This window comes from Heterocephalus glaber, unplaced genomic scaffold (assembly GCF_053883595.1).
Source record: "Heterocephalus glaber isolate CG9 unplaced genomic scaffold, H.glaber_assembly_v1.0 deba00001472, whole genome shotgun sequence".
NCBI classification, from domain to species: domain Eukaryota; kingdom Metazoa; phylum Chordata; class Mammalia; order Rodentia; family Bathyergidae; genus Heterocephalus; species Heterocephalus glaber.
Window position 1 is genome coordinate 88,217,430 of NW_028258315.1, and position 20,928 is coordinate 88,238,357.

Consider the following 20,928-nt stretch of genomic DNA (forward strand, 5'->3'; position numbering starts at 1 on the left):
TACTTACTAAGCCTCAGGCATGGTGCTCAGCACTTCCATATTCTCTGATTTAATCATTACTTTCTTCATCTTTTAAAGTGGCCATTGCTACACCTGAGGCCATTGTTACTTACTAAGGCACTGAGGCTTAGAAAGTTCATTAACTTGTTCAAAGTTGAACAGATATTAAGTGGAAAATTCAGGATTCACATCCAGTGTGTGAATAATTACTTAACTAAGGTTTCTTGAACTTGGATGAGATCCTTTTTAAAGAAAATTTCTCATAGAAATCCAGGGTTGACTTAAATTATTTTATTGTAATGATACTTTAATTGTATAAACATAAAGTTGATGAGGTGTTTTTAAAGACGCTCTTATGCTTTCTTTCTTAAAGGCTAAATCAATTTAGAAATTGAGGACACTTCATATTACTAAATTAAATTAATAATATTAACTTAACTGGATTAACTAAATTGCTGCTTGTAACTGGAATATGATGCTGATTATCCTTTGTGTTCTTTGGCAGTCAGCTGGTCTACCCTGCTGTGCAAAGACTGATGACTCAATTCTCCACCATCTCCACAGTAGTCAACCTCTGGGAAACTTTGATTCATGCTGAGAGCTTGGCATCCCTTGCCTTTCATTCAGTGGGAGCACATTGTTTAGACTCCCAAGTCCATCATCTTTCCTTTCTCACTGACCCACAATGGTTCCTTAGGGTACGGCTTGGTGCTCAAACTCATCGGGCATGTCTGCTTTGATGATCAATAATGTTCTTACATTGTTTGTTTTCACATAACTGAAATAAAAATAATCCTTAAGTTCTTATGAGATTTATAAATTCTTTGATAAATATGACTATGAGTCTGCCCTTTCTCCCATTCTCAATTCTTGCCTTTTTTAAAAAATTGGATATTCTCTCTCTGCTATTGCATTCTATATCTTCTTTCATCATAGAACTCTGTCCATCTGAGAGCACAGTTACCATTTTCAAAGAAGCCCTCCTCTGTTTTCCAATGTTCAGAGTAGGTGGCAGCGTTGAACAATTAGAATTGTTAATGTAAACCAAATAATGGGCTCTGACCTCTTTTTAAATGAAGGGATTTGGGTCTCTGGCATATTAGAAACCACATTACAGATTTGTTTTCTAGAATATTTGTTAAATAGATTTGAACCATATCCCTTAATTTCCATTTTTATTTATTTTTCTGTTAAGCTTACTGTTATACCTTCATAGGTGATAGATTGTCTCAGTTATTTGATAACTTCACTGTCATTCACTGTAATTTCAGTTTTTGAAGAGGTTTCTGAGAAGCAGTCAGCTCTGTACACTTGATCCTTGTTACCGACTCAGATGTGACTCCTCCATGATTATCAGTCATATTCTTGAGAGGCTTCAGATACAGGCCATCACATTGGTCCTTTCTCTTCTTCTCAGAACACATAGATGAATTCTTACCTTTGAAATCTGCACATTTAGGCCATTCTCTACCTCCTGCTGTTTGTTATGGTCTTTTTAAAAAATAGCTTACAGTGATGCTAAAATTTTTCATTGTGTATGTGATTATGTCTATATTTTCTAGTAAAAAGCTATTTGGACGTAATCCTCATATGTTATTGTGAATATAGAAAAGTTGTATGATTGGATTTTAGGGGGAAGGGGATAGAGTTGTAATTCTTCTACCTTTCTGTCCTTTCAATCTGTTGACAGATTGAAGGTTTTTTTAGTTTAAGACCCAATAATTCCCGAATATTCCTTTTTGTAGGAATATTATAGCTAAAGCTTTGCCAATTGACATTTCATGTTGCAGATTAAAGGAAATGCACAGATGTTTTAAAAACAAATCTAAAAACCTTAGTTATTTATCTCTATTGTGCAACCGGTTTAATTTGTTCCATTTAAGAGACTTTATGAGCAATGAATAATGTTGTTATAATCAGCATATTATATTAACCATAACTGTTATTTACATTTTATTTAGCATGTCCAGTTATTTTTATTGTTTATATTTGGGATTTTGCTATATTTTTAATTTGTAGATTTAGTTGTGTGCTAGATAATAGTGTGTTCCTTTTACAAAGTTTTTAGGTGTTTCAGATTTTAAACTGAATACCTTGAAATAAATTAATAGAGTTTGAAATTTAAGCAGTGGAAATAGCTGCAGGGAAATGGAGCTAACTAATACTTGGGTATACAGAGCCTTACCTTGTAGCATGGAATAGTCAGCCTCTTCACTCAAACATATTGCCATAAAATACGAGCCAAGGCAGCTGAACATGTAATCATACTAAATCTGCACATGGAAAACAATAATTATGAAATGAGTTTGGGGAAACTAAAGGAGAGAACAGTGATGTGTGCTTAGGTATGTTAGAGTTACACAGAGGTTTTTGAAACATGACAGAAAAGTATTTTAAAAAAAATTTCTGGAAGTCAAGCTGAGCAGTGCCCCCCTCCCCATTCATATCTTTATGGCATTTAAAGATTAAATAGTTAATCATTGGTATTTTCAATGTCAACAGATATATAACTGTATTAGTAATTTTCCCATCGCTGAGACACAATACCTAACATTCACAGCTTGAAAGAGAGGGTTACTATTATATATTTTTTTGGTACCAGGGATCAAACTTGGGACCTTGCTCTTGCAAGGCAGGCGGCAGAACCACTGAGCTAAGTCCCAGGCCCCTAAGAGAGGCTTATTTTGGCTCACAGTTTTCAGAGGATTCAGCCCATGTTTGGTTGGCTCTAAAGCAGAAATAGCATAGCATAGGGAAAGTGCCTGACCCAAGGCAGCCAGAAATTAGAGAGAGAAGGGAGAAGTTGGTTATAAGAATATATCTTCCGGGTCACACCCCTAATGATTCATCCCTTCTGACCAGGCCCTGCCTCTGAACACATGAAACTTTTGGGACATTTTAGATCCAAACTATTATGATAAAATTATAGCCTGTGGATGTGTCTAGTTTTGAAAAGTGGCTAGTGTCTTACTTTTTTGTCTTTGAGGTTCTGTATATCTAAACCAGAGCCTTCATACTGAAGTATATCCCCAACCCTTTGATTGATTGATTGATTGAGACAGGGTCTTGCTAAGTCACTAAATTGTCCAGACTGGCCTCAAATTTGTGATCTTTCTACCTCAGCCTCCCAGAATGCTGGAATGCTGGTGTGTGCTTCTTATCCATTTTTGAATAACACGTTCAATTATCATGTCTGATAAGGCTGAACTTAGTGAACTGAGAGAATTCTAAGATAACTCAGAAGTTTAACACTAAGCCTGCTTATCAAGGTTAGCTTTTATTGAACATTAGAGCTGGGGTTTGTGCTTAGTACTTTTCTTGTATCATCTCATTTAATATTTCCTGAATCCCTATGAAAATAGCTGTTATTATCCCTATTTTACAGGTGAGATAAATGAGGTCAGGGAAGTGAAATAATTTTCTTGATATCTGATTTTGAAGTCCTTCCTTTTCTTAAAATCTCTATATCTCTCCTCTCGCTATGATTATGAAATTGTCATATAATGTCCATGATGTGATTTCAGTGATATGATGAAAAGATTTGATACTAAAGCACCACCTTCATTCTTTAAAATATTCAAAGGTTGTTTTGTGTAGCTCCTATGTCCTTAGGTTGGGGAAGAAGAGCCTCATGGCTTTGAGGGCCCATTCTGGTCCTTTTGTGTCTGCATCTTCCCCACTAGGGGAACCTATGGAGCCAAGTGCAGGTGCCTACCTGTAACCTGGGCCTGACATAGAGGTATCCACAGCCTGGGCCTTTCCTGTCCATGTGAACCTGAGTTGTCCTCCAGGGTTTGTCAGGACTGTCCTCCTGTGCACAAAACCAGCCACCCTTAGGCCTAGGACTGCTGAGAAACATCTATTTAGGAGGTTATAGACCAGATGTTGGCAGACTACTGCCTGTGGGATAAATTCAACTAACACCAGTTTTTGTAAAGCTTTTTTGGAACACAGCCATGCCTGTTTGGTAATAAATCATGTATGGTGCTTTTGTGCTGAAATGGTAGAGTTGGGTAGTTGTGTCACAGACCAAATGGCCACAAAACCTGAAATATATTACCATTTGGCCTTTTACAGAAAAAGTTTGCTGGGTATATCTAGTGATATCCTAGCATGCGGGCTGCAGAGTTCATGCGTGTGAAATGCCTGGAGTGTGTTTGAGCCAGGGATAAGGAGAGAAGGGTGTTGGTTCAGGGTAGGCTTTCCTTTTGAACCATGTTTTTGCTAGAACTCTGAAGAGCCTAAGAATAATAATTCAAAATTCAAATTTAATTTTTCCCATCTTGGCTGATAGAATGTATTTTATTTACCATTTGTTAGCTCAGTGTATAACTTGAAGATGGCTAGCCATATGTACATGGACCTGCATTTGTACTCATCTTGGACCCCACAATGTTAGACTGAGTATTAAAACCTGGGGTTCAGTGTAGGGGTTTACAGTAGGACAAGAAAAGAGATCCCAATAAGTAATCACACAAATATGAAATCACAAGGTGTGGAAGAGCTTTTCAGTTATATATAGGTTCCTGGGTGTGAAAGAGGCTTTGAGGGTGGTGACAGTATTGTGAGACCTGATTGCTGCTGTGGTAACTGAGGTATGTCACATAAAAATTTACTGATGTGTATAATTAAGACTTACCTTTACCCTACATATGTTATACTTTAGTTAAATGTTTATAAAAATAAAAGATGATAAATATATTAGAAGAGGAATAAAACCCCCAAAGTCAAGCTCCCAGTTTCATTTGTCTAATTTTAAACTCCAAATGCTGGAATTCACATGGTAGCTTAGCTAGAAGTTTCAGTTCTCTTCACTAGGGAAGCCCTCCACCTTCCTTAGCTCTTCACCTGCCTTAGCTGTCCTTGTCTTCCCTATGACCCATCACCGGGCTTACACTGCCATGGAAATGAAGAGCATGGTTATAAATCCCACATCCAAACCTAAGACTGTTCTATCCAACTGGCCCACCACCTGATTGGGTTTGCTGCCACAAGGTGTCGCTGTTGAAGCTGATTTTCCTCACGGGGAAAGATACTGCAGGTCCTGTAGCTCTATTTACCTCACCACATGGTCCTGCAAAGGACAGCCAATCCAAGCACAGACACAAGTGTGCCGCGTGTGGTGTAGCAGCTGCTATTGACACCCCCACCCCCCCATCTCTTTGGTGCCTATATGTGTGAGAACAGGAAGGCATTTGCTTGGCTTCCTTGTAATGCAGGCTGCAAGAGCTGCCAATAATGACTGAGATCCTTGCCTTTTCAAAAGTGTCACTATAAGGCAGATTCTATAGTCTTTCAGAGCTCCTTCAACAGGACTGAACCCAGTTGCCCATAGCAGAAACCTCCTTGAAAATGCACCCTCTATTGACTTACTTCTCCTAGTTTTAGTGCCAAATTATCTTTTCAGCATTTCCCTGGATTACCTCCTAAATGAACCACTGGCAACCTCATTCTAGTCTCAGCTTTTAGGGAGCCCTGCCCATGAACACTCTTGAAAATTCCGTTTCCATGCTCAGCCTATGCCCCACTCCACACAGTGTGGTAGGTCTCCAGAAGCTTCCACCCTCACCCACGTGCTTTATCCATATGAGGGTCACTTGTAAGTTTGCATCATCAGCCTGGACTCCCTCTATCTTGAATCATTATTCATTTCTGGTAACTCTATACCTTGTCTTCAATCATGTTCATACCTTCCCACAGATCTCAATTACTCTGAGTCCTGGGCACCAGCAACTGGGCACCGGCAGCTGTATCAGTGGCTTCTCTGACAAGGCTCTAGGATCCTTATGCATATAGATATCTGTCCTCCAAAGTTTTGCATTTGCAAATCAAAGATCTGAGTAGGGGTAGCCTTGAGTGGGTTATCAAAGGTTTTCTTTCACCTTTATCAGAACACATGCTGGCTGGTTCACCCTATTTTAGCACAAACAAAATGACTCTTGGCAGGCAAAGTCAAATACACGCATGCACACACACACACACACACACACACACACTATGCTTTTAGGGAATATAACTAAGGGACCTAAGTTGGATAGGACAGACCTCGTGGAAGGCAGGCTGTAAGATGCTGTGATCTCTATGATGAGTGTGAATTAGCCTTGCAAATAGAAGGGCATATGTGAAGTGTCAGAGACAGGAGGGGATTTGATGGATTTGAGGAACAGAAAGAAGACCCAGTCATAGTTGGTGAAGGAGGGTGACAAGAGAGGAGGTAGTCATATCCTGTAGGGCTTCTGGCCATGAGAAGGCATTTGGTCTTTTGTACTGAGCATTGGGAAGCTTGGAAGGGCTTTAAGTGGGTAAGGGAGATATTTTGTGATCACAGTTGTATCTTAATCAAGTTTGGATGATGTTTTGGAGATAGAATAGAGGATGTTAAGAAAAGGGGAAATGATTTAGGAGGGTATGGGGTGGCATATGTAAGAACCGTGTTGGTAAAGTAGGATGGTAACGGTAGATGTGGAAACAAGGGAAAAGGTTCAAGCGAGATTTTAGAGGTAGAATTAATAGGATTTGTTAATGGACTTGAAGTTGAAGGTCAAGGAGAATGAATTCTTTCTTAAAATCTTTTGTGTTGATAGAAGTGATAAAAATGTAACTGCTTATAAGCCAAGCATGCAAAGAGGAAATCAGACTGACTATAAGGCTCTGGGGAGTGGAGGGGACTGTGGCAAGGTGGTGGGAGCATGCCTTGTCTTGAAGGGGCAATGTTGGTTGGTTCCAGCCCACCATGCCTTGGAGGAAAGTAGGCCTGACATTGTCAGGCTTCCAAATTTTTCAGGAGAAACAAAATCCTGAATTTTCATAAGAACTGTCTGTATTTTTCTATTTTGACAGTAACACATCTGCAGGCAGCATCTGGCTCCTGGGCAGCTACTTATTGCTTAACTTCTGTTCTTTAGCATGTCTTCCTCTAGAAAAGTTTTTAGAATTAATATAGTCTATGACATAGAATGTATAAGTTGGGGAGGCTGATCAGAAAAAACTGAGGTATTTTAAGTTGGCTGAATCTTGGGAGATACTGATGATCTCAGCTCACATGGGCTGTCCGCAGGGCTCAGGTGATGGACTGAGTCTGAGATCTGTGGAAATAAACTTAACCTAATTTAGAGCAGATAGCAGGAAGTGCTTTTGTCTTAAAATAGACCATTGTAGACCATGGTAGTCAGATACTTAAGGTAGACAGGAATCAAAGTTCTCCTCAGCTTTTTCCCCCTGAGCTTTCAGTTGAGTCCTTAAACCTTTAAAGGGAGTGAGTAGATGAGTGTATATTTTATTTATGAATCTACATGCATTTAGAGGAAGCATTCTCACAGGTCCATAAACCACCTTTTACTGTGTTGGAACTTTAAGCAGAGCATACCCTCGGGCTTCAAATTTTATTCATGAGGCGATTTTAAAGTAAAAGGTGTTGTACAACTAATTTTCTGGTGTCATAATTTTTTTGATGTCAGCAACATTTGTCCATTTCTGTGTACATCTGATCTAATTAATACTTTATCCTTTCTTAGTATTACAATATATACACAGCAGTTATTTTAAAGAGTATGAGAAAACCCAATGATGGAATCTATCTTGGTTCCATAGCAATATTTAAAACAATAAGATCTTAACTGCTACCTTATTTCCTAAGATGCATTTATAGGTGGGTAGGAAAGTTTTAAAAATGTTTTTTTAAGTCAGTAATGGGAAGAGAAGACATTATTACATTATTTATTGCTGAATAAAGTTGATCTTTTTGCTCTTTCTCAGGGGCTTGTTTTAGAGAAATTAAAAAAAAATCAGTGTAGATAAGAAATTAGGAGACAACAACCAAAAAAAGCCCAAATGTCAAAGCAAGTACCTTAAAATACATCAGAGAACTTAAACACTGCTGGGCAGAGGGTGGGGAGTGTGAATGACTCAGGAGAACAGGTAGGAATCATAGGGGGACATGATGACCATGGGAACCTACCTTTGGCTCACCTGGTCGGCTGAACCTTTACTTCTTCTATGAAATCCTCATCATTCTATGTGGCACAATTTTAAAGTTGACTGCTCCCTGCTTTTTATAAATATGGCAGAAGAAGTTCATTCCCAAATAATGTGTTTGGCCTAGGTTGCTAATTAAAATGTATTGTTAAGAAGTAGATGTATAGTGGTGAAGAAATTATTGTTACCATTTAATGGCTTCTGAACTTCTTATTTTATTTGATAAATCCTGGGGAATTGTACATAACTTCCCTTGTCCACTGTGGTCTTGGTGTTATCAACATCCACTTGTTTACTAGCTGCTTAGCACAGACGGCTGATAGCTGACTTGTGTTCCTTTTGATATTCTGGCTTCCTTATTGAGGTCTGAAAAAAATAAACAGAGAAAATACTTATTTCTTTGCTACTGTGGATAAAACAAATGAGCTATTATTTTTATTTTCTATATTTTCCTGTTAAAGGTCAGTTCTGATTTTTGGTAGTGATGGTGGGGTCAGTTATATGTTCCCATCCTTAATATACTAACCAGTTCCTGCTACCATCTTTCCTTTAAACTCTGTTGGATCAGAAAGGAAGAAAACTCTGTTTGAAAAGTCTATTTTAGGGTGTAAATTTCCCATAGACAGAAGCTATGTCTTGTCTCAACTGCTGCTCCATCCTTAGGATTCAATACTGAGAATTAAGCTGATGTTTAAAAAATACTGACTGCATGAATAAATCTGAATGTTTTGTGAAAAGTTTTTAGGTATCTTGAAGGAAAAAAGTTGACTTATCAAATAAGGTTGGGAAAAGTTATATACTCAATTTTGGAATAGTCATAGTACATGTTACTGTCCTAACACCTCTGAAACTTGTAGGTATAAAAATGAAAATCCCATCGGACATTTACCAAAATGTTCAGAAAGTGCTGGCTGCAAGCAGAGCTGGAGTGTTACAATATTGGTACTTAAAAAGTAATCCTTAATATATATTTATTAAATGTGCCATATGCTGAAATCCTGATAGGCTTTGGAGAAAACATATCAAGGGTAAGGATGTGAGTACAAATTGTTTAATTTTGACCTTAGCATTTTATTCTAGGGACATAATAAGGGAATTGATCAAAGATTATAAAAGTTTATCAATTACAATATTAAATATGACATTTAACCTAAAGAGTTAACCTAGGTGTCTCATAATAGAGGATTGGTTAAATAAACAGTTACCTAACCACTCAACGAAACATTAAGTGACCCTTTCAGGTCTTCTCCTGTTTAACAGAAATCCCCAAATCTCTGGGGACTTTAGACAGTTTATTATTTCCCACTACTTTGTGGGTTGATTGGTGGTTCTGATGTTACATACGTGTAGTGTAGAGTATCAGTCACGTAGCTGATTTTAGATGGGAGGTGGGCTGTACTGGAAGATTCAGGATGGCTTGCCTCACTAGTCTGGTGTCCTGGTGCTGGCTGGGATATTTTGGTTCTCCTTTGTGTGGCCTATTGTTCTTTGTGGTATCTCATCTGCTAGGGCCTCTCTGACTCAGCTTTGCAGCAGGATAGCTTGGACCTCCTCGTATCATAGCTGCCAAATTTTAAGAGACAAATAGAGAAACTGCCAGTCTTCTTTAGGGATGAGCCCAGAGCTAGAACAGTGTCACGTCTGCTGCATGTGTGTTCATCTAAATAGGTTACAAGTCTAGGCCAGATTCAAGAAGAAGGGAAATAGAATTCCCTTCTTATAAGTCCTTCCTTAATGGAAGGAAAGACAAAAGTTTATAAGAATGGAAGGGATTTTTGGTCACTATCTTTGGAATCTAATAGCCATTAAAAATCATGACTTACTTGGATCTGGCACATGGCTGTAACCCCAGCATGCTGGGAGGCTGAGGCAGAAGGATCCCATGTTCAAGCCTAGCATGGGAAACCCAGCAACTTAGTGAGAACTGGTTTCAAAATAAAAGCATAATTTCTCAGTACTGAAAAAAAATTATAAAATATTTTATGACTTCATGTTAAGTGGGAAGAGGAGAGAATGTAAAACATTGACTACAAAAAAAGGAGCACAAAACTTTTATAGAACATAATGCTGAGTCTAAGATTATAAATGCACCTGCACATGCACTTGAAAGGAATTGGAAGCACAACCTCAGTTTGTTAACAAAGGTCATCTCTGAGTGACAGGATTGTTTTCATTTTCTTCTTTAATCTTATCTATATTTTCTATGATAATCTATTATTTGCTTTAACAATTAAGAAAACTATTAGGCCAACTAGAATGTATTGACAAATTTCAGACATTAGAAAACATATCTATCTCATATCTCAGTGCCATAAAATTTGAACTATAAAGTTTTCCCACAAAAATTTCTATCCACTTTAACCTTTAAATATATCCTTCTCAATAATTACTGGAATAGAAAAAAATTCAAATGAAAACTAGCAAGCTATTTGCAAATGATAATAAGTTTTGCACATATAATCTTAGACTATGCAGCCATATGCATAATTTTGTATGCATTTACTTGAAAATGAGATTGAAGAAAAACAAATCTTTAGTGCAAAAAGGAAAAAATCTAAACAAAATAAACAAATTATTAAGGATGGAGAGATACAGATGAAATGGAAAATAATATAGTAAAATTCTTCAATAAAACCAAAACCTATACTTTTTTTTTCTTTTAGCAATAGTAGGGAATTAAACCAGGACCTTTGCATTAAGCTACATCTCCAGATCTTTTTTTAAGTTTTTATTTTGAGACAGGGTCTTGTTAAGCTGTTAAGTTGCCAGGCTGGATTTCAACTTGAAATCCTTCTACTTCAGTTCGTGATCATGCTTACAAGTATGCACCACTGTGCCTGCCCCAAAGGTGATACCTTTTAAAACACTAAAAGAGATAAACATTTACCATATTGTTATCAAGAAGAACAGAAAATTACAAACAACATTAAGGATGAGATGGGGATGTAACTGGAAGTGATTTAAAAAATTTTAAGGAAAAGGTATATAAAGCAATACCAATAAACCTGAAAAAATCTAGATGGAACAGACTATTTCAGAAGAAAAATTTTAACAATAGTTGCACAAAATAGGTAGCAAACCAAAGTCAGTAAACCATAAAAAATGAAAAGATAACCAATAACTAAGTCCATCTGGTTTTGTTTTTGCTTTTTTTTTTGGTACCAGGGATTGAACTCGGGACCTTGGGCTTCCAAGGCAGGTGGCAGAACCACTGAGCTAAATCCCCGGCCCTAAGACCATCTGGTTTTATGAGTTTATTCTACAATACTCAGAAATAGGAAAGAATTGTGTTTTGCTAACTATTCCAGAACATATGAAAACTGGAAAGATTCTCCATCTATTCTTTGATACTGCATACATCTCACACTAAACTGAGACAGGGATTACCCAAGGAAACTATGAGCCAGTGTCAACATACATTTCTATTTAAGTGAGGAACATTATTTCACATAGGATAATATGTCTGTGCATGTTTTGTGTGTGTGTGTGTGTGTGTGTGTGTCTATATGTGTATTTCCAAAAGGAGCAAATGTATTTTTTGTTTGTTGGTTGTTATAATTCTCCAAAGCCATGACCAGCTGGCCTGGTAAAATCATTGAGGATTCAGCCTCTATGAGTGTAAATCTTACAACATTTGTGAGAAGGACCTCAAACCTAGCTAGAGAAATAAAAAATGTATGTCTCTAGACAGAAGAGAAAGATATAGGAGTGGACAAGTTTCATTTAATTACTTCTTGAAGACACAACTCTGTAAGTGATAGCCTAGCTAGAACCTAAATGCACTAGATTTTAAACATATTAAAGATAACAAAGTCATTTAACTTTGGAATTATAGAAAAAAAGAATTTCATATATATATATTATAAAAAATATAGAGCATGCAACTAACAAAAGGAAGAAAATGAAAAGCTACTGGAAACATTTAATGTATCATTCCAGTCTCCTCTGCTAGTAGTTGTGTATATGTGTGTGTGTGTGTGTGTGTGTGTGTGTCTATGTACTTTTCAAAAGTGTGAGTAAATCACAAAAAATTGTTTTATGGTCTGCTTTCCCCTACTACTAGTATATTATGAACACCTTCTCATTTCATTAAACAGTCATGATTTAAAATGCATTTAGTCCATGCATGTACAGTGCTCAGCTGATTCTGCTGGGCTTGCTCATGCTGGGGTTGGTTGGCTGTTCGCTGGGACAACTTGGATGTGTTTTATGTTCCTTTTCCATCAAGTTAGGCTTGGCATATTCTAATTGTGAAGGAAAATGAGCAAGAGAATAAACATGCAAGTGCTCCTTCAGACCTTTGCTTGGTTCATATTTTTTAGCACTTTGTTGGCCAAAGTAAGTTACATGACTGAATCTAGAGTCAGCTTATGAGGGCACCACCAAGGACATAGATAAGGAAGGTGTAAAGAACTGAGACCATTAGTGCCATCAGTCTACCTGGCATATGTAACTCAAATGGCCTGAGGATAGATATAGCTTCAGTAACTGCTGGATCTGGAGTATTAAATGATACCACCTGGCTGGGTTTCATACTCTTCAATGTTTTTCTCTGCTCTCCTTTGCACTAACTTCCCTCATAGGGAGGCCTTTCTCCTTGGTAGAACTCAGAGCTCCATCTTGAAAGCAAATGATTCCAGCTAAAACAGACCTTATTTTCCCCAGTTATTTCAGGTTAAGTCGGGGCAAGGAGTCCATTGGGCCAGTGTGAGTTACACATCCATCCTGAAACTAGCCACCACATCGGGAGGATGGAATCTGATGATTGCCCAGGCTTGGTTCATGTTCTTACTCCTGGTGCCATCTAGGATGGAGTGAGGGACTTAGCCTTACCTAATCCTTATGAACTGTGAATAGGGAGTTGGAAGCAATTTCTTTGAGGAAAATAAAGATAGTATTACCAGAAATTATGTATAGAAGAAGACATATGAATGATAGACAGATGAATATAAAAGTTACCTCCTGGCCGGGGATTTAGCTCAGTGGTTCCAGCACCTGCCTTGCAAGTGCAAGGTCCTGAGTTTGATCCCCGGTAGCAAAAAAAAAAAGTTACATTGCTTTGAATGTTTTTATCTCGTTAGACTCTACCAACAAAAACTATTTATGTGGCCTCTATTTTAGGCACCAAGCTAGGTGTTTTACAAACATCATGTTACTTATTCCTTAGAATACTATAGGTTAGGTGGCATTACTTGAATTGTAGTGATTGGAGAGTTGAATAGTTAAATAATTTGTGTAAGGTCACCCAACTAGCCTATGTTACAGGAGAGGTTTCAATGTTACTTTGTCCCTTTCTAGAATCTGTTCTCTATTGTAAAGCTGAGGAAAAAGAAAGCATGCTAAAAATTCCTTAAGAGAAAGAGCAGGAGACCATAATGTACCCCATTAAGGCCATTTTGGTCCTAATATTGCAAAGATAATCACGATCCTATAACCACAGCTACCTAAAATCTGTACCAATACAGTATACTTGAATCACCATGACAAGGAGCTTCTGCTATTATTCTTTAGGAGTTATAGGACCAGGAATTCCAACATATTCTACTGTTTTGCAGTTGACTTGTGGCAAAACTAGAGGGTTTTGGTGAGAAGAGCTTTTAACCTAGTGGAAAAGAGGACTCTAGTGGATACAGGAGAGGAAAATAACCACATGCTTGTCAAATATTTGACATCTTAGGAAGCAGCAACTTCTCAGTCATTGTAAAGCCACATGTATATGGGGATCATGCCCTTAGGTATGGATTATTTTATTGTTAAGGTCTCTGTGATGGAGGAATTCCATGGTGAAGTTTTTGAAGGTCTCAGTTCTAATTTCGCACAATTAAAAATAGAGAACTCTTTTTCCCTAAAGAAAAAAGAATTTCATTTTTGCCTTGAAAACTTTTGACCTTATTTGTGGCCGTCGTTGGCAAGGAGAATTTATTTAAAAAGCTTACATGTAGTAAGTACAATTTTGGTGTTACTTTTCAAGTAAACATGGATGTGACAACCCCTATCAATCTGTTGTTCATCTATCATTATCATCATTTTTCTATCTAAATATTTAAAAATAATGCAGTTAGAGTTCTAAAGAGTTTGTTTTTATTTATTCCCTTTTTTCATTTTTCAGGTCTCTGATTGGAGTCATTTTGTGGTACAGCCTGAAAAGAATGCAGTGAGAAATCATCCAACAGTGGAAATATTGGCTTAAACTCCAACTAAGTATAGTATTTCTTCTCTTTAGTAGCACCTCATAATAGAGGAAAAATGTATGGTAGTGCAAGAACAATCACCAGTCTAGAAGGTAGCCCTTCCAGATCACCACGTTTGCCAAGGTCTCCTCGTTTGGGCCACCGAAGAACGAGTAGTGGGGGAGGGGGAGGAGCAGGCAAGACTCTGTCTATGGAGAATATCCAGTCCCTTAATGCAGCCTATGCTACATCTGGACCCATGTACCTGAGTGATCATGAGGGAGTGGCTTCAACAACTTACCCAAAGGGCACCATGACTCTGGGCAGGGCCACCAATCGAGCTGTATATGGAGGCCGAGTTATAGCCATGGGGAGTAGCCCCAATATTGCTTCTGCAGGACTTTCCCACACAGATGTCCTTTCATACACAGATCAACATGGTCTGACTAGCTCATCCCACCACCATCACCACCAGGTCCCTTCCATGTTGAGGCAGGTAAGAGATAGTACAATGTTAGATCTTCAAGCCCAGCTGAAGGAACTCCAGAGAGAGAACGACCTCCTCCGGAAAGAGCTAGACATCAAGGACAGCAAGCTGGGATCTTCCATGAATAGCATCAAGACTTTCTGGAGTCCTGAGCTCAAGAAGGAGAGAGTGTTGAGGAAAGAAGAGGCAGCCCGGATGTCAGTCCTTAAGGAGCAGATGAGGGTTTCTCATGAAGAAAATCAGGTATGTTATGACTCACCTCAGTATTTTTCAGTCTTGGCTTCTGACTGAGTAATTGGTGCTTTGCAGATGGTTCCAGAACCTGTGCAGAAGAAAGGTTGGCATCATCAAGAAGGTTATAGCTTAATATGTATTTGACTTGGATACTACAAGTGAACATAGGAAATATGAGGTCACAGCTCGTGTTTTCTTGTTTTCCAATAACCTTTTCACATAGTTGCAGAAGTGGAAGAAGATCATGCCTGACTTTTTGCACATGGTTAATTTTGTTTTGTTTTTCAGCAGCTGGAACAGGAATTCAGATGCACTTCTCTCTGAATAGAAGAAGAAAATGTCAATCTCTGCAAAAGTAAACACTTTACCAGTAACACTGAGAGGGCCAGATTTGACTAGTTCATTGATTTTGTTGATTGTTGTTGAAGCACCAACAGAAGTATTTCCTTCTAGAATGAGTGAAGTTTGTTATCTGAGTAACAAACTAAACAATATGAAATCAGATTGGTAGAATAGGCTTGATGACATGTTAGAGCGACACAGTAAATTTTAACTTGGTGTTTTTAGCTTTATCTATTCAATATTAATTATCTGCTATGTGTAAGTTACCTTCTTACTCTTTGGTCCATCTTCCATGTCATAGCAAGATTAGTTTCCCAGAGTCTACCTGCAACTGCCTTTCCCTTTTTTTTGGTACTGGGGATCGAACTCAAGACCTTGTGCTTGTGAGGATGCCTTTCCCTTCTTTAAAGCTGTCAGTGAGTATTCATTGTCCTCAGGATGAGTGAGGTCTACCTCCTTGACTGAGCCTGCACCTTCTACTGGGAGGCCTGGCCTCCCTTTTCCAGGCTTATCTCATACTACCTCCTTCCCGATCTGTGCTACCAGCACTACCACTTGGCAATTCCTGTGGACACCTGAGGTTTCCCACTTTAAGGCTCTGCTCATGCTGTCCCCTTCTGTTTGTGGCCTCTTTAGCACCTCTTCCTGCTACTTCCCTTCCAGTCCCAGCCAGTTTCCATTTTTAGCTTCTAACTATTTTATTTGCTACTATTTTCATATGAAGTTTGGAGTGAGATACAAACTAGCTTTAAATCCCCGCTTCACCTCTCACTAGTGGTGAGAGAAAGGCAGAGAGATGGGAGTAGACAGTGTTGTACTATTCAGCTTAAGAATTCTCAGATACTTAATTTCCTGTATAATTTTTTGGGGGGGTACCGTGAATCAAGCTCAGGACCCTGTGCTTGCCAGGCAGGCATAGCGCCACTGAGCTACATCCCTGGCCCTCATAGAAATTTGAGATAACTCTATCTTGGGTAATGGTGATTCTGTGACAGTTGATCTTGATGTTGGTCTATTGAAGTACTTTGCCTTTCTTGGGGTCATCTGTTGACTTTCCTTTCTGTTTCCTTGGCTACTACTTCTTTGGAGCCAAGTGCCCGTGGAAGCATTGTGACCTGTATAAAAATCTGTCCTTTGTTCTCCTTCCATGTGTAGAAAACAATCACCTTGTCCCTTTGATTATCTGACAGAGCCATCACTGGTTCTTACATGTGGAAATGTGATCTTTTTAGTTGGAAAGAAATCTTTGTTTTTCACTCTTAAATCAAATTAATACTTTTCACTACCATTTCTGCTGTTTTCTGACTTTGCTAGTTCATGAACTCCTTGCAGACCTGTTATGGTAATGTGCATTTCCCCTCTGTTCTGTATTGGTTTCTCCTGCTTAGTTGTTTGGAAATTAGTTAAAGCAATTTAGGAATGGTGCAAGTAGTGGCAACAAGTTTGAAAGCTGTTCTCTAAATTGTCAGCTCCAAAATGATTTTTATCTGATGCTTCTGTCATTATTTTTGGGCACAGGTTCCCCAGTTATACATGGCTGTGATGTGACAGAAAATTATGGTGAATGTTTACATTTACAAATTATTACATTAAAAGACACATTGCCATAAATCCACTTTAATATATTCTCCCTCACTTTGAACACATTTATTCCATCGTTCCTATGACTTTGTGAAGCAGCTCTGGAAGTCCTTTTTTTTTTTTGGTACCAGGGGTTGAACTTGGATCCTTGCACTTGCAAGGCAGGCGGTAGAACCACTGAGCTAAATCCCCGGCCCTGGAAGTCCTTTTTTATGAGTGTTTTTAGTTGTGCTGTCATGGCTGCCTTACTGTCCTGAATCTTTTCAAAGCATTTGCCTTTCATGGCCATTTTGACTTTGAGGATGAGTCAAGTTGCATAGTGCCAGATCCGGTACATAAGGTGGGTGAAGACACACTATGTTTTTACAAGCCTGCCTTTCTCTTTGATAGTACTCTGAAGAAGCATTCCCTGTATTTTTGATCACATCTAATAAAGACACTTTGGTGTTATGATATCCCTTGTTGAATTACAGGAGAACAGAGCTCAGTATTATGGGCAGCGTTTTCTTTGGGGTGGCATGAACCCATAGCCCATAGCCCATGTTCTCTAGGTCACACCAGTAATTCATCTGGAGAGAGGTGTGATTAAAATAATAGGAATGAATTTCTTGCTGCCACATGAGAAAATCTTCTTCTTATTTTTTTTTTTGCTAAAATTTGTCATTTATTTAACATTTGAAATATACAAATTCATAAAAGCAGCACTATATAATGGTAGGGCAGTTTGCTTTTCTAGGGCAAGCTTATAAAAGCCTATTTTATTTATTTATTTATTTACTCAGTTTTTTTTTTTTCCCCTCCCATTAACTTTATTGGTACATTTTAGGTATACAGTACAGTTACATTCATCATTGGGATCTTGTACCATTACATGAGTCTCTTGGTTCTTATTTTTTTTTCCCCTTCCCTTGCCCTCCCTTCACCCCCTCCACCCTTCCCTATTTGCAAAGACCTTGTTGCCATTTTTTCCCGCTTATATTTTTTCCTTTCCCTTTTTTCCCTTCCCCTACCCCTCCCAATTCCCCTGCTCTTTTAGACCTTTTCTTCCTGTTGCACAGTATCAGTTATACATTTTTAAAATTACAATATTAAGATCTAGGAGACATTACCACAGATTTTACAGAATTTAAAAGGATATAGAAAGCATATTACAAAAATCTTTTTTGAAGTAAATTTGACAACTTCTAAGAAGTAACTTAGAAGACAAATTAATGAAACTAACTCTGGAGGAAATAAAAAATTTGAATAGCACCTATTAAAGAAAGTATATTCCTAGCTTGAAAACCTACCTATATGACAACAGCAGGCTCATAAACATTTTAACTGATAAATTATATCAAACAATTAAAGCAGAAAAAAGAAGGAACACTTCTCCCCTCATTTTAGGAACTCAACATTGTGCTAATCCTAAAATTGGATAAAGATAATAGAAGAAAAAAGTATGAACATAGATAGAAATTTGTTGAACAAAACAAACTCTTAGAAGTCAGATCTGGCAGTACGTAGAAAGTGGTTTTGTTATAGGGATGGCAGTGATGGTTCAGCATTGGAAGATCCACCCTCAAAAGTCATCATTTAAACAGAGGAAAGGCAAAAGCCATATGATCCTGTCACTAGTTGGAGAAAAAGTATTGGACCAAATTCTACAGCTGTTCATGGTAAAAGCTATTAGGAGATTAGAAGTAGAACAGAACCTTCTCAATAAATTAAAGACATGTACTCCATACTTCCAGCAAGAACGCCTTGTATGAATGGAGAAGATACAATGCTTTCTCCTTAAGGTGGGGAACAAGGGCAGATATGCTTACTCTTTATCTGTCCATTAAACTTTGAAATCTAGTCCCCACCAAAATAGTCGGGCAATAAAATGACACAACTGGGATAGGATTGGCAAGGTAGAAGCAAAATCTTTATATGTAGTTGAAATGATCATCTACAGAGAAAATACTGAGAAATCTCTAGGAGCCCCTAGAACTTACACTTGAATTTAGCAGGATTAGAAAACACAAGGTATATATAGAAATTCAGGTCTGTGTATACTTGCTATAAATGAAGAACTGAATATTGAAATTTAAAAGTTATGTAGGAGTACAAAGGACCCAGAAAAGCCAAAAAGAAAACCAAAACCAAAAACTAAAACAGTGTTAGAAGACGTTTAGCACCCAATTTTAAGACTTCTTCTAAAGCTACAGTAATCAAGGCAGTGTTGGTGTGAGGAAAGACATATAGATCATTTGAATAAAACAGAGAATCTAGAAATAGAACCACATATATGTGGTCCACTGAGTTTTGAAAGATTATTTAACATTAGCATTTTATGGAATATAAACTCGATTCAAGAGGCAAGGAAGAGATAGTGTCTTCAGCAAATGGCACTAGAACACCTGGTATCCATATATAAAAAATTAACCTCAACCCTTTTTTTCCTTATATGAAAATAACTTGAAGGGATCTATGAACCTAAATAAGAAAACCTAAAAGTATAAAACTTTAAGAAGAAATTATAAGGGAAAATAGTTATGAATTCAGGGTAGGCAAGAACTACCTAGGATACAAAAAACATGATGTATAAAAGAAAAAAATTGATAAATGAGATTCCATCAAAATTTAGAACTTTAAGTGACATCCTTAAGTGAAAAGTAGTCCTTAAGCAGACCATATTTACAATGCATATAACCTATGAGCAGAATATATAAAGAATTCTTAGAGCTCATTAATAGACAACCCAATTAAAATGTAGACATAAGAAGATGATAAATAGCCAGTATAGCACAAGGAATGGTGTGCAACTCTAGAATCAGAAAAATACTAATCAGTACAATAATAAGATTGAATTATACACTCATTAGGAAGATGAAGTTAAAAGTTTTAAAAGCCTTGTCATGACTTTTTGTTTTTGTTGGATTCTCCCTCTTTGCGATTAATTTGTCATGCCCAATGGATTCATTCTGCTGGGTTTCCTGGGGTTGTGATCCTCATTGTCTTTGCCTAGGGTATTGTCTAAAATTTTTTGGAGTGCCGGTTTGGTATTCATGAAGTTCCTGAGGTGCTCTTTATCATGAAAGTATCTTATTTCTCCATCAATTTTGAAAGATAGTTTTGCAGGGTACGTCAATCTGGGTTGGAGGCTGTTTTCCTTTAGGGCTTGAAATACATCACTCCAAGTTCTTGTCTTGAGGGTTTGCATTGAGAAGTCTGCTGTGATTCTGATGGGCTTTCCTTTGTATGTGATTTGTTTCTTTTCTCTAACTGCTTGTAGAATTTTGTTCTTCTGTTGAATTTCTGGAATCCTAACTATTATATGCCTATGTGTAGATTTTTTTTGATCAAGGCAAGCTGGAGTCCTATATGCCTCACTCATCTGTATGTCAAGTTCTTTTCCCCTCCTTGGGAATTTTTCTGCCATCACTTCTGTGAAGAGTTTTTTAATGTCATCTGCACTCTCTCCTGTTTCTTCATTGACTCCAATCAGTCTTATGTTATTCTTCTTTGGATTGTCTAGCAGCTGCTGGATTGATTTCTCGTGTTCCCTTACAATTTTAAAGCAATTTTTCTTTTCCTCCTCACTAATTGCAATCTTATCTTCTATTTCTGAAGTTTTATCCTCACATTGGTTCATTTTGCTGTGCAGACTTTCGATGGAGTTTTTAATCTCTTGGAAATCTGTTTGTATGTGTTTTATGGATTCCATTTGTTTCCTATGTTGGGATTCCATCATGTTCCTCAGATCCTCTATTTTTTTTATCGGTGTCCTCTCTAGATTTATTAATCATGTCTTGCACCATGAGCACAATCTTTGCTGTTCTCTGAGTAATTATTTCTGATTTCATTTTTCCCAGAACCTCTTTTGTTGCCAGTTTAGAGAGTCCAGGTGGTTGAGTATCAGAGTGTTCCATCTCGTTTCCCTTTGGGGTTGCTGTAGGTGATCCAGAAGTCTGTTTTTGAGGCTTGTTTATGTGTCTTCTTATTTCCATGGGGGGTGGGTGTGCTTCTGGTGCCCATGTGGCTCACCTTCTCTGCCCTAGGAGCTTGGGATGGCAGCAGGGGAGCTTCCTTCCGGGTGCTGGGACCATCTCAGCTTCTCTGCCCTAGGAGCCTGGAATTGAAGCGGGGAGCTTCCTTCTTGGTGCTGGGACCGGC

General features: G+C 37.9%; 1 protein-coding gene across 30 annotated transcripts in view; it reads left to right on the forward strand.

Moving 5' to 3' along the window:
• The window catches only part of Erc2 (ELKS/RAB6-interacting/CAST family member 2), a 1,049,338-nt gene that overhangs the window by 15,068 nt on the left and 1,013,342 nt on the right, over positions 1-20,928 (forward strand). For 29 of the 30 annotated variants that reach the window (XM_021244028.2, XM_021244029.2, XM_021244031.2 and 26 more), the window contains exon 2: positions 14,084-14,874. In XM_021244028.2, the coding sequence (XP_021099687.1) occupies positions 14,221-14,874 (654 nt within the window). In that variant the 5' untranslated portion in view covers positions 14,084-14,220. Of the gene's footprint in view, positions 1-14,083; positions 14,875-20,928 lie in introns of those variants that run through there. The other variant, XM_087182364.1, reaches the window with a different exon arrangement.